The sequence below is a fragment of the Eulemur rufifrons genome, chromosome 8 (assembly GCF_041146395.1).
Source record: "Eulemur rufifrons isolate Redbay chromosome 8, OSU_ERuf_1, whole genome shotgun sequence".
Taxonomy (NCBI): domain Eukaryota; kingdom Metazoa; phylum Chordata; class Mammalia; order Primates; family Lemuridae; genus Eulemur; species Eulemur rufifrons.
Window position 1 is genome coordinate 23,589,082 of NC_090990.1, and position 14,505 is coordinate 23,603,586.

Consider the following 14,505-nt stretch of genomic DNA (forward strand, 5'->3'; position numbering starts at 1 on the left):
GTCAGGGACAGCTAATGCCACGGATGACAGGCTTGAGATTCACTGTGATGATCCTCCACAGGCTGGAGTGACGGGATGAGACCACAATATCCCCGACTGCATTCAGGTTGGGGAGCAAAACCCAGCCTAGGGTGGGAAGGGGGTGGGGAGAACTTGCTGGGTAACTGTCTCCTGAAAAGAAGCCCAGGCTGGGGTGGGGAGGGGTCAGTGGAGGCAGCTGGACCCAGCCGTGTCCCCACACCAGCCTCTTCCCTTTCTCAGTGACAAGGTCCTTGGCCTTTCAGGGTCACTCTTCTCATCTGCAAAGCGGGGATGATCCTGTCTGTTGCCCGGGGGGTGGAGAGGATTAAATGTGAGCACATGTACGGAAGCCTGGCCTCCTGTCTGGCCTGTAGTGTGCTCATGACAAGCGCAAGGGAAATAGGAGTCTGCAGAGACTGGGCGGGGAAGGCTGGATGCCCTGGGCCAGTCTTTTGGGGGCCCTCGGAGGGCTCACAGCCAGGATGGGGCCCTCCATTCTTGGCACAACACTGCCCCTCTGGGAATGTCAGCTTTCCAAGAGCCCCGTTGGCCCCTGCGGTGTGTCCAGAGAATGACCTGGAGGGATCGGATCTGGAAGCCATGTCCCCCGAGAGCCACTGTGAGTTTGGAGTGGAGAGGAGGCAGTTGTGACTGGGAGGGACATGAGTGTTTTCTCAAACGCCACAAGGGCTGCAGGGTGGGAACGGGGAAGGTGTGCGCTTCATGCTGCAGATGCCGGCAGTGGTGCTCTCGAGGGGAACCTGTGCAGAGGCCTATGTGGGTGCACCCTAAGATCTGACCACTGATGATAACGTTATAATTGTGTCGCTAACATTTCTGGAGGCTCATGCACAAGGCTGGCACTAAGTGTTTTGCACAATTTGTAGAACGTGCAGTGTAACCCTGAGAGGTGGTGTATCCTCACGTGGCAGATGAGGAACACAAGCTTCCGGTGGGCAGAGCAGGGGCTCACACCCAGCCCCTGCTGCGTCCTCTCCCAGCCTGGCTGGGGGGTTAGGGGTGTCCTCCCAGGTGCTGAGAGGGAACCAATGTGGAATGGTTTTTGGCACAGGGACCTCGGGGCCCTGTGGGTCTTTTAGAACTATGATCCCCAACCCCCAGGCGGAGGCCCTATACTACCACCACCCGCCTCAGCCCTCCTCCGGCCACTCCCCAAAAGTGAGCAAAGCTTCATTTACAGCCGCTCCCTGTCGCTCACTGCCTGAGCTCCACCCCAAATCCCATCACCACTGTGGAAAAATTGTCTTCCATGAAACCCATCCCTGGTGCCAAAAAGATTGGGGACCACTGTTTTAGAAGCTACTTTGACTGCTCCTTGGAGCTGATACTTTAAAGAATTCAGTGTCGAGTTGTGTGTGTGTGTGTGTGTGTGTGTGTGTAACATTTTTATTTTTAAAAAAAGAAAGCAAATACAGACACAAGTAGCGTGACAAGTGTGCGATGGCCCCGTGCATCCATGTCCTGGCTTTAGCAGTGGTCAACACGTGGCCAGTCTCATTTCATCTATTACGTCCTCTCCTTTCGTTTCCCTCCTCCTGCTGGATTAATTTTGAAGGCAATGCTGGACACGATTTTATCTGTAAATACTTTGGTATGTATCTCTAAGCGATAAGGCCTCTTTTTGTTGTTGTTGAAGTATAACTGCAATACCATTATCACAATTTTTTAAAAACTTAACATAATTGTAGCGAGTCTTTCTAATTCAGAAGAGCTGTTGGTGTATAGCTTGCTTTGCAAGGTACCGGGCCGGTGAGAGGAGAGGCAAAAAGTAATCCTTCTAATGTCTGATTCCTGAGACTTGAGACGCACCTGTTCCCTTTGAGGAAGAATGAAGAGGAAGAAGAGGAGGGAGATCTAAAACTTGGGACCATGGATTGGCAACTCCTTTATCAGCTTGTTCCCAGTGGGCACAGCCCTGAGCGTGCAGCCTATTTATAGGCCTAAGTCTAGACACAGGAAGGAGGCAAAGGAAGGGAGTAGATGAGAGGGCAGAAAGAGGGAGAGGAGAAAGAGTGGAGGGAAAGAGAAAGTGGAATAGGAACTGGCCTTGCCGCACGCGGCCCTGATGGCCCTCGAGGAGCTGGCCAGGACCCACCCAGGCTAGCTGATGCTCACATCCGACATCCACCGACTGTATTCCATGCACAGGTGACCTGCTAGGCACACCCACAGGTTACTTCCCCAAATCCTCCCAACCCTCCCATGAGGCAGGTGCTGTCAGGTGTCAGACCCACTTTACAGGGGAGGACTCTGGGGTTCTAGAGTCTGACATGAAATGAGCAATGGTGCCTGGATTCAAACCCAGGCCTGTTTGGCTGGAGTCTGTGTTTTCCTGGCATTGCTCCCTGCCTCCAAGCCTGGGGAGGTGACAAGCAGGGTGATGTTCAGGAGGTGCGGTTGTCTTGATTGTTGGAATATTGACACGTTCCCGTATCTTTAGTACATAGCTCTTCCTGCAAGCTCCCCAAGCACCCCGGCCCCTAGCCTCTGCCCCAGGACCCCTGGGCCTCATCAGGACCCAGCCACTAACTAATGGGTCTATGCCCAGCACGGCAGGAAGCCTGGAGGACTGGAGCCTGTGCCTGTTGTGACTGATTGTCAAATGCAGCGGCCACTCCCGGTTCTGTGCATGGTGGCACGTGAGTTGTGTGCCTGCCTATTTCTGTTCACGTGTATATGCACACGTGTGTATGTATGTCCATGTGCACGTGTGTGTGTGTGTGTTTGTGTGTGTGTGCTCGTACACAAAGAGCATCACCAGGAAGGCTTGGTCCCTGCTGGAAGCGCTCCGTGGTTGCTGTTCTCAGGACTCATTGCGCCCCCTGAGTGGGTGGTCAGAGCTGGAACATTGGAGCCTCCCCCACTACAAAGCCTGAGTCGCAGCCACTGAGCTCTACTCTTATTTCTCCCTCTGCCTTTTCATCTTCTCCTGCTGTGCTCCTTGAGGTAGAGTGCTGAGCGGTTTCCAGAATGCTCAGTGCAGGCCACCTCATCCGTCCCTCCTCGCAGGAGCCCACTGAGTAGGGGTTGCAGATGGTTCTGAGGTCATGGCCTTGGTCCTCCTGGGAGCAACAGGGAGGAAGGTGCCCCTTGGTAAGGATGCTGCCGGGCAGGTGGGGCCACCCCCTCCCACACCTGGAGAGAGCTGGTATCCAGGACCAAGAGTCCAGGCAACCGCCAGGTGCCAGCCAGGAAAGATCCAGCTGCGGAACCAGGGTCTGAGGCAGGTAGAGGCCAGAGTTCAGGTATGGGGGAACCCTTGTGGGTCAGTGCAGGGACCAACTCACAAAGTTAAGCCCAGTTCAGCAGCCGTCATCTGGTTAGAGGCCACGCCAGCCAGGGTGGACGTGGGTATCCCTGGGGCCACAGTGCGGAATCCAGGGTCCAGGGACACAACCAGGTCTATGTGTGTCCTGGAGACATGATAACTGACCCTTGAATAGCCCTTACCCTCTGCCAGATGCCGTTCGAAGTGCTTTGCACCTGGTGATGCTCCTCTTAATCAGATGAGGAGATCAAGGTATGGAGACACTGAGCAACTTGCCCAGGGTCACACAGAGGGGAAGTGACCGAATCAGGTTATGAGCTTGGGCTGTTCACTCCATCATTATGCAATGAGGGGATGAAGGCTGCACTGGGCTCCTGGGGGCTTCCCAGAGCTCAGCCCCAGCGCTGTGGATTCTGTGCTTAAAGCTATTGACTCACTCTGGACCCCTTTGCTGCGGGGCAGAATTTCCCATTGAGCTACCTCTCTGGTCTGTTATTGCGTCAGGTCCTGAGCATGATGAATGGGAGGGATGGACTAAAATTAAGGCTCAGTGAGGCAGTGACTTGCCCCAGCTTACTAAGCAAGATTGTTGGAAGAGGACTCGGGTATTCCCAGGTATTCCGGTCCCCAGAACCGTGCTCCAGGTACTGCACCCACCGGTGTGGTGTAGAGCTCTCTTGGGAGTCCACTGTGCGTCCATCTTCTCTCTTGAGAAAGCAATGCATTCCTTTGCCTGGAAATGTGTTTTTGTCATGTCGTGTACCCATCTCCTTTCCTTGGGGCCTGTGTCCTGCTGGCGCTAACACCGTCTGTCTCTCCAACCTGTTTGCAGGGCTCTGGAGCTCCACAGTGGCAAAGATGAGATCTCCCTGCTGGTAGAGCAGGAATTCCTGAGCCTCACCAAAGAGCACCTCATCCTGGTCAAAGAGAGCTCAGGGGAGCTGGAGGTGCCTATTGGCCATTCCCCCGAAGGGACCAAAAACTTGGGTCCCTGCATTCTGGCACCTCCCCTGGTGACAGGCAGTAGTGAGCGCCCCAGAGCCTCCTTCAGTGCTGGTGACAAGCTCCTGGACAAGCTCCAGGTGGCCATGCCTGTTATCGGCAGCCGGCAGGACTGCGATTCTGCCGTGTCTACAGTCACAGGGATCCTGCGTGCTGCCAAAGTCAAGAGGGCCAAGGGGACAGAGGACAGGGGCCACAGCCTGGGTGCCTCCAACTTGGAGATCAGCAAGCTCCTGGCCCAGTTCCCGCTGAAGTCTACGGAAGCATCTAAGGCTCCTGACAACAAGATGGTGCTGCAGGAGACAAAAGCCATCAAGGACTTCCTGCAGAATAGCATATTCAGTGGCCCTGGGCCCAGGGAACCCACGGGGCTGGGCTCCTTCCTACTGCCACCACCCCTGCCACCTCCTGCGGCCCCTGACAAGCTCCCTGAGCTCTCTGCTCAGAAGAGACAGCTCCCAGTGTTTGCCAAGATCTGCTCCAAGCCTGAGGCTGACCCCGCCATGGAGGGGCACAACGTGATGGGTGAGTGGGGCTGGAACAGGGCTGGAGAGCTGGCCTGCCCAGAGGAGGTCCTACCCGGGAAGCCAATCAGGGCCGCAGCAAGCACATAAAGCATCTTTGTGCAAAGCAGGACAAAGCAGCCTCTCTGGTGGGCACAGCCCCCCAGGTGCAGGCTGTTCTCAGCCCCCACAGGCCTCCTTTGCCGGATGCCCCTGTGCAGGGCACAGCTTGGGTAAGCAAACCCAGAGCCCCTGATCCCAACATGCTTGGAGAGAGAGAGGCAGGAACCATGCAGTAACTGGCTCAATTTTTGAATCTGCCAGGTATTCAGAGTACATTGAAAAAAGTGTTTACTCCAGCTGGATCCAGGGTGACACTGCAGCACAGGGACTCTAAGCCAGACAGAAGAGAAGTTTGATTGGCAGCTAGGGTCATTTGTGTCTAATGGAGGCACCTGTTCTGGCCATGAGGGCTGGTCCTCTCTCTGGGGCAGGGGGTGGATGCGCAAATTATCCAGGACGAGTTCAGAGTGCTGGCCCTGGGATTTGTGCCCTGGGGCTCCAGGGACTTAGAAAAGGGCATTCCTGTTCCTTAATTGAGGAATCCTCACTCTTCCCAGGAAATTCAGCCACCTCCCAAGTTTCTTCCACCTTAACTCCAGGATCCTGCCTTTTGTTCTGATCTAGCCACTCAGACCCAGTGGGGTCCAAGCAGACAGACTGATGGCAGTGGCATTTGCCTACAGTCAGCAGTCACGAGGAGAGTAGATCACAGTCGTGTCAGCCAAAAGAAAAATGACCACCGGGCCATGAGCAGGGATAGAGAACTAGAGATGCCTGTATGGGCAGGGCCCAAGTCCATTTTCCTGAGAAAATAGGAACAAGGTTGCCCTAGGGAACGTTCTGTGTCCTGGAGCATTGTGGGAAGGCCCAGGGATCAGAGGTGTGGACAGCAAGCTTGACTCTGGGTGTTGAGAAGGACTCTAGGAGCCAGAGGGACTTTGGGACAAGGGGATGCAGGTGTGAGAGGTTGAGGGGACCTTCCTTTCACCCTTCTCCAAGAGGGACACACGGATGCCCCCCTGTTGGTCAGGCTGCTGGTTTGGAGGTGGTCCTGTCCCACCCACGCTCCCCATGGTTGGTGTGTGTCCGTGTGTACAGATGTGGGGGCAAAGGTGTGCTGAAGGGAGCTTTGCAGATGTGAGTGTATTTGCTAGGAGTGGTACATCTGAGTATGTGCATGTGTCCGTCCTGTGCATACCTGTGTACATGTGAGTGAGTCAGGAATGACAGGAAGGAATGTGTGTGTCTGTGTGCCTGCACAAAGAGGGAGCTTTGTAGATGTTTAAGGCAAATATAGGTGTGAGCGAGAGGCTGGAGGTGCACAGGTCACTGGGGAAAGGGCTACTATTAGTGGGCACTGTTATTTCAGCACATTGGCTGGGGGCTAAACTCGGCAACTGGAGAAACTCTTGGAAGAGACTCTATGGATATGATGGACTAAAAATATCATTTTCTCCTAAATTGGCTCAGGCTAGAGCAAGTCTTTCTTATGCTGGGACAGCACTACCGGGGCAGGGCCAGTCCCATGCAGATTCAGCTCCCAAGCCACTGGGCTGGGGTTGCCAAGCGCTAGTGGGAACAGGTCCACTCGCAACAGGTAACACAAAGGCCCAGCTCCTCCAATTGGGCTGCTACCAGAGAGATCCCAGGTGCCTGCCCTGTGTCCAGTGCAGTGCACAGACATCAGACAGGTGGCCACATTTCCCATGGAGACCTTCAAAGACCTCCAGGCTAAGGCAGGAGCGACTGGGGCTGGGAGGGCAAGGCTCTCTTCCCTGCTTCAACCAGAGAGCAATGCCTCAAAAAAAAAAAAAAAAAAAAAAAAAAAAAAAAAAACACCAAACAGCTAGGTCAAAAGTGGTGGCTCACACCTGTAATCCAATCTCTTTGGGAGGCTGAGGTGGGAGGATTGCTTGAGGCCAGGAGATCAAGACCAGCCTAGGCAATGTAGTGAGATCCTGTCTCTATAAAAAATAAAAATAAAAATTAGCTGGATGTGGTGGTACATGCCTGTTGGGAGGCTGAGGTAGGAAGACCACTAGGGCCCAGGAGTCTGAGGCTGCAGTGAGCTATTATAATACCGCTGCACTCTAGCCTGGGCCATAGAATGAGACCCTGTCTTAAAAACAAAAAACAAACAAATAACGAAACCAAACAACTATATATAACATCCTCTTCATACTTAGTTTTGTTTGAAGAAAGTTCCATTGCTGAAAAACAAATGTGGGTGCAGACCACTGCTGTGGAGAACCCCGTGATGGTCCAGACAGTGTCCTTGCATTGGGGGAACGAATGCTCAGTGTCTTTGGAGAGAGACCTGAGTCTGGTGCCAGTCCCATCCCTGCTCCACACTCCAGCCATGTCCAGGGTCCCTTTGATGCTTCCAGGCCTTTGCCCACAGACATCCAGGCTTGTTGAGCCTTCTTCCCCTACACTCCAGATGTAAGGGCTTGCTGAGACCCTACTTCCTTCTGGGAAGGAAGGACCCTCTCAGACAGAAGTGGTCTCAGCCACCTTCTTCTTCCATTTTGTCCCTCTGTCACCACTTGGTGCCCATCTGCCTTGTCCTGGAGCTATTTCTGGGCACGTCTCTCTCTTCTTTGTTGTGAGCTCCTGCAGGGCAGAGTCTGGCGCTGACTCACACCTGTGTCCCCAGCACTCAGGTCAGGGCCTGGCACAGGCAAGTGAGCTGAATCACCTGTGAGCAACGAAACAGAAGTAGAGTCCCTGATGAGGGACCACAGTGCGTGGACCGTGTGTCTTGTAGGAGCCATGTGCTCACTGAAGGCAAGAACCATGCCCAAGTCATCCTTGTATCCCCAGCCTGGCACTGTGGATGGTTGGAAGGAAGGAAGGGTAGAGGGGAGAATGAATGGTTGAATGGGTGGAAGGAAAGATGGATGGAAGGGAAGAAAGAAGTCAAAGAGATGGACAGATAGATGGACGGGGGGATGGACGGATGGATGAATAGATGGATGCATGAGCTGGGCAGATCAGATTGGGCAGCAGTCAGGCAAGGCTTCGGGGAGAGACTAGGGCTGTATCTGGCAAAGAGAGAGTCCCCCAGAGTGGCCTGAGCCCCAGGTGTGTGCTATGGAGGACTCATCATTTAGTCCACAACCAGATACTCCTGGTATCTAGCACTTGGCTTTCCAGAGGCATTGACTCAGTTTCCTTCGTGCTGTAGAACGGAATCCTGGCACCAAGGAGCTGGCCAAGGGTCGAGAGAGCCTCTTTCTCAGCCAGTGGTCCCAGAGCCGGAAGGACACCTGTGGGGAGGAGGGTTGCAGTGGCCCAGTGGGCACCACGTCCGTGACCCTGCCGACCAAGAAGCCAGCATGGCCGGCTGAGAAGAACATGCTCTATGAGTTCTTTGGGGCCACGAAGAATGCAAGCGGACAGCCGAAGCCTCGCAGCAAAGCGGAAGTGGATGGGCTGGAGCTGAAATGTAAGCTGACCCTGCCCAGGGAGGGACGGCAGAGGAAGGGATTCCAGAAACCCTCCTGGGCCCCAGGGGCGGCTCTGGCTGTCTTATCCATGGGCAAGTCACTGCCTTTCTCTGGGTATCCGTTTTTAAACCCATGAAATAGGGAAAGTGACTTTCTCCCTATATCCCTTACTGGGAATACAATTACTAGAGAAATGTAGTTATCTTTCAGAAATCACATGGGTATTATTAGTGATCAATTTTGAATATAGCCCTGACCCAGCATAAATCATATCCTCTCAAATTGCCCAAGCCAAAAAAAAAAAAAAAATCTATGCTTTAGACTATTCCTACATTAAGATTATTTACGTCTGCTTTCTCTCCCTTGCTCCCCTGCAACTATTTTAGTCAAACCTCCTTTCCTAAAAACAGATGCCAATAAGGGGGAAACTGAGGACTCATTTCTGATTCTCTAAGTCAACAGGATGTCTTAGAGAAGGGAATTATCTGGAATTCATATCCTGAAACAACTCAGTCTAATCTCATTCACTTAGACTAATCTTGAGTCACTCCACGTTGAATTATTTAATGTTATGAAATATTAAATAATTATTCCCATATTGATACAACAACCTGTGCAAGGTTCTCAGTGTTGCCAAGTATATGTCCTTAGGGAGGGGCTGCTGGAATAATTTGATAAGAATGAACTCCAATGGCATAACAATCGTTCATATAAAGCTGGGTTTTTCTAAAGCACTTGAAAGAATTTTGGTTTGTAACTGGGTGAAATGCAGCCCTAGCACTCTGGTTTATTATATTCCCCTGCTAAACTACCTCCTTTGCTAGTGAATGATGGAAAGAGAAGCTCCAAGGCAGACCATGTGGGAATTTTTATCCCTCCCAAATTGGCAAGGTGTAAACTTGTGTTTTCCTATAGTTGAAAATTCGCCAGAACTTTGAGGAACACCGCCCCCTCCCCCCCCCCCGCCCCCCCCAACCTCCGTCCCGGCTGCCACCGCCGGAGGTTAAAAGACCTGACCTGGGAGAACATGAACCCCTGGGACGATTGTGGTGCTAAAGGCTTCTGGCCTCTCCCTGCCTCAATCACTGAGCCACTTCACCTGTCCTGTGACTTACAGTTAACCCACCTGTGACTGCTGCCGACAAGAATAACCTCAAGTACACAGGGAACGTTTGCACCCCACGCTTTGCCACAGCCTTGACCTCAGCAACCCTGAACCAGCCACTCTGGTTCAACCTGAACTATCCACCTCCGCCGGTGTTCCCAAATCACTCCAACTTCCCCCAGTATCAGGTGAGCGAGTGGGCCCTGGCTCTCCCGTGACCGTCCATGGGGGTTGTGGCCGTGGATGAGGTGTGGCTTGCAGAGGGTCTGTTTAACAAAGAGCCTTCAGACTCCCTTGAATGCCTGCCCTGTACTCTAGAGGCTTCACGGGGACTGCAGGTGGGCACTGTCAACATGGTAGCTTGTCAGTTGTTTTTTTCATGGTGGCCATATCAGACCTACCACTTGGTACATGCGCGCGCGCGCACACACACACACACACACACACACACACATATGCATATATGGTTCTAACTTTCCATTGTCTGAATTCCAGTTCACTCTGTGCTGTTTATTCCAGAGGCACATTGCTAGTCTTGGTTGGTTAAGTCCTTGGGCACCCAGGATAGGATGATGGCACAGACCTTGTTTCCCACCTCCTTCCTGTGACTTCCTTTAAAGTTGGATGACATACATCCTAGATTACTTGGGACAGTCCCAGTTTAGGTCTTTTGTCCCATAATAACTATTAATGGCATTGCCTTTCACTCTCAAATGTCCTGATTTGGATGACAAATTAGTCGTCCCTGCCTATCCGCGATTCTGCATCTGTGAATTTAACCAACCTTGGATCAAAAATATTTTTTTAAAAATTAAAAATAACAATGGAACAATAAAAAATTATACAGATATGAAAACAATACAGTGTAACAACTGTTTACATGGCATTTACATTGTACTAGGTATTACAAGTAATCTAGAGATGATGTAACGTGTACAGGAGGGAGGATGTGCGTGGGTTGTATGCAAATACTACGCTATTTTAAATCAGGGACTTGAGCATCTGTGGATTTTGGTATCCACAGATCCACAGGATGGGGCTGGGGGCCTGGAACCAATCCTTTGAGGACGCCAAGGGATGACTGTATACGGCCACATCCAAGCAGTCTGAGCTCGTGCCCGCCGAAGGCTTGGCACGCATTCTTGGTCTTGGGCTCGTAGCTAAAAGGGAATTAGTGGCCAGACACAAAGGGACAGTGAAGCACTTGTAGCAGGGCTGGAAATTTTACTCACAGAACTTACTTATGCAGGGAAAATGCAGTTTCTTTATTTTGTCGATTTAACTTAATATCCCTTAAGACCTACTGCCCACTGGGTAGAAGGAGGAAAAAATTAAATAAATGTCCACTCTGGTTTAAACCTTAGTCCAATCCAATAACTTTAACAATCCCTTTAGGTAGTGCTCAGGTTTTTTTTTTTTTCCGAAAAGATGTTCAGAGTCCAAGATTTCTCTGTCTTCTGTTCCCCTTGCTGGCTGCTCTCCAGAATGGTGCGAGGTTGTGCAGGGAAAGGCAGGAGCTCAAACTTGCATGTCCAAGGTCCTGGCAATCTGCTGCCCCAGCCTCGTCTGGCAGAGGCTGGACTGAGAAAGTAGAGGAGGAAATAACTTCCGACACTCGGCTTGTCGCGCCCCTCTGTCCCTTCCCCTCTCTCCACCCCTTGGGGCCCTAAGAACATCCGTCCTTTCCAGCAGAGCAGCAAGGTGTAGGGCATAGGTTCTTTTTTTTTTTTTTTTTTTTTAATTTCATCTTATTATTATGGGGGATACAGAATTTCAGGTCACATACGCTGCCCATGTACCGCCCGTCCCCCCAAGTCAAAGCTCTAGGCATGTCCGTTCCCCAGACAGTGTGCGTTGCACCCATCATGCAGAGGGCTCCTCTCTAATCCGTATAAAGACTCTCTGAGCTGGTCCACCAGTCTTAGCTCCTGAATTTAGTTTAGTTTTCAGGTCTTTTGGTTGTTTGCTAAAGAAAACAAGTACCCAGCCCTTTCCCACGCTTTCTCACACCTTCTGTCCCTGGGTGATCTAAGGGGGACATTAGAGCATATTAGTTTTATAGTAGTGCTGTTGTTATCCATGCACAGTAGTCTGGGGAGAAAGGTCTGATTTGTTGATTCACCAACTCCTTCGCCGCTGTGTTTCTACCTTTCCATTTTTGTGTTTGCTTATTTACTGTTCTTTGCTTATTTACTGTTGCTTATTTACATTTATTCACCCACTCACGGATTTACTCATTTCTATCTCTCTATTTACCATTCATTTAAGTAATTTAAGAAACCTCTGCTCCACACTTACTATAGGCCGACCATTGTGCTAGGCAAGGGGATTCAAAGATGACTAATGTGGGGGGTGGTGGCGTGTGCCTGTGGTCCCAGCTACTGGGAGGCTGAGCAGGAGGATTGCTTGAGCCCAGGAATTTGCATCCAACCTGGGCAACATGGTAAACCCCCTCATCCCTCCCATCCCCCCCCAAGAAAGATAACTAAGAAAGAAGCTTGGAGTCTAATGCAAGTTCAGGCATAAATCAGAGACCAGCTGTATGTACTTCCAACTCTGAAAGAGAAACAATTGCCTAATTTTATTTAGTGTAAACTGATTCACTCTAAAATGCACTCACAGAGCTCACCATGTAAAGCTAATTTGCAGTGGTTTGCTTTATTAAGTAGGGATAGCATCTCTTTGCTGTGTTAATTTCTTCTGACTCGACTTTTGGGAGTGAGTGAGTTTTGGACCCATTTCCTGAGCATGAAGGTCCTCCGTGATGTTTACATTGGGGGCTGACTAGGTTCCCGGGCTTCCAGGCAGAAGCAGTGGAAGGACCCTGGCTGGTAGGGCCCTCTGGGTTCTACGAGGCAATTTAGGTCCAGAACGGGCCCAGCTACAGTTGCCTGTAGATGGCGTTGGCCCTCCAGGTGGTAAGGAAGGACAACGTAATTTACCTTGTCCCAGTTTCCCATAGTCTCATAGTGCTGCCCAGCTTCAAGACAGCTGACCACGGGACCTGAGATCATAGAAAGAAGGCAGGTGTTGAAATCAGTAGACTTGGGTTTAAAGGTTCTGCTGCTTCCAAGCTGGGCCTTGGGCAAGTTAGTTAACTGCTCTGAGCCTGGCTTCCTCGTTGGCGAAATGGGTTTGTAGTAATTACAGCAGCATGTGCTGATTCAGTTGTGAGGATTAATTGAGTCCAGGGACAGGAAAGAACTCTGTAAAATTTAAACTGTGATAGAAATGTTGGTCTTTATTATTATTCAGCCCCGATCTTCCAAGGAAATGGGGTCAGGGAGCTCCGCAGACCTTGAGGGGACAGAGAGGAGAAACGGGGAACAGTCTCTCCTGGTCTCTTCCCTGCTTAGCACGAGGAATAAAGATGAGGTTCCAAATTCAATTTACTCAGAGATCTGGGTGGAAGGACTCAGAGACGTGGAAGACAACATCCCCAACCCTGAGAAGCTTCAGAGGCCCCTGGGCTGCTTGGCATAAAGGGACTCTGCTCCCAATTAGGGAGGGAGGGTGTATGGGAGGAGGCTGTGGCCTCCAGCAGAGAGTGAATGCTCATTTACCCTTGCTTGTGTTTTACAAAATTGCAATTCTAACAACTAGAAATGCCCTTAAAGTCATGCAGTGTTGCTTGTACTAATGAATGTGGCACCATCTCCTGAAAATCCACCCCAGGACCGAGCAGGGCTGGGCAGCTGTTTGTCTCCCACAGACCCTCGGGCAGCCCAGCACAGGCAGATGTGGGGGTGGTGGAGCCCACAGCTCTTTGGCCTGGGCAAGTCGCCTGTGGAAGGCAGAGTGCTAATGGGGTTGAGCGGGTGTGAGACAGAAGAGGGACACTTAGCAACCTGCCCAGTGGCTTTGGAGTCACTGAGGGCTGGGAGCAGCCAAGGCAACCCCGTCAGTCTGACTTCCCCATCCAGGTTCAAGCCAAGGCTGGGGTTGTAGGGACCCATAACAGAGAGAGGTCATCCTGGCTGCAGGGCTTGGAGTCGAGGGAGCAGGTGAGCTGGTTCCAGGTGAAGGGTTGGTGGAAGTGGGGGTGTCCTGTGCACGGGGGCAGAGAGCAAGGAGGGGCTCCTGGGGACCCGGAGAGCTGGGAGACTTCCCCGGAGACTCCATCTCAGGGATTCCCTAGGCCGTGAGGAAATCTTCAAGGGTACAGTGTCAGCCATCAACACGTTGATCACTGGCACAAGCTGAGCCGAGAATGAAGGCAGCATCTCGGGTGTAGAATCCTCTGAGAAGATGTCCTGGGCTGAGTGGTGCCACATCCTAAGGGGTGACTCTGCATTGGCAGGTAGAGGCAGAGTCTGAGACTGGAGGGGTCAGCCCATGACCCCTTCCACAGCAGCAGTTCTGTGTGTGTGTGTGTGTGTGTGTGTGTGTGGACACACGGACACCCCAAGGCCACCCCAGACAGAATTGTAAATGAAATGTCCATTTCCCACCTGGCTGGGCTGGACATCACAAGGGAAGTAGCAGTAGGAGACAATAAACACACCATGGGCACTATTCTAAGGTCTTTAGACACATTAACTCATTTGTCCTCACACTAGCCCTCACCGTAAGCTACAGACACAGGCGTGTGCATGGCTGTATAGACACACAGCAGCAGAAACCTGAACTAACACACCTGTCTCATATTTTTATGTAGAAACAGTCTCATATTTGTATGTAGAAACACACAGCTACATAGGCACAGATGCTAACACCCATGCACATGTACTTAAACATGGATGCAAACCCGCACACATACACATGCAGGTGTACATGGGCACCTACCTGTGTCTTAGGGCAGGAATGGTGTTTGGGGACAGGCATTTAGAAAAGGTCTGTAGACAGCAACAAAGATAACGTGGCCACCTTCACAGGCTTTGCAGGCCTGAACACACATCGTTTTATAGACAAGAACAAAGAAACTCAGAGAGGTGAAGAGACTTGCCCAAAGTCACAGAGCCACTGAGGTGCGGACCTGGGATTCAAGAGGCAGCCAGACTCCTGAAGCTCCTATCTTACACACTCCAGCAGGCTGTGACGCCTGCTAACGAGGCTTCCCGAGTGGCCTGACTA

General features: G+C 51.5%; 1 protein-coding gene across 1 annotated transcript in view; it reads left to right on the forward strand.

Moving 5' to 3' along the window:
- Window positions 1-14,505, forward strand: part of C8H1orf94 (chromosome 8 C1orf94 homolog) — a 37,673-nt gene that overhangs the window by 13,999 nt on the left and 9,169 nt on the right. Inside the window, exons 2-4 of the mRNA XM_069477650.1 lie at window positions 4,143-4,837; window positions 8,066-8,326; window positions 9,445-9,620. Of these exons, the coding sequence (XP_069333751.1) occupies window positions 4,143-4,837; window positions 8,066-8,326; window positions 9,445-9,620 (1,132 nt within the window). The remainder of the gene's footprint in view (window positions 1-4,142; window positions 4,838-8,065; window positions 8,327-9,444; window positions 9,621-14,505) is intronic.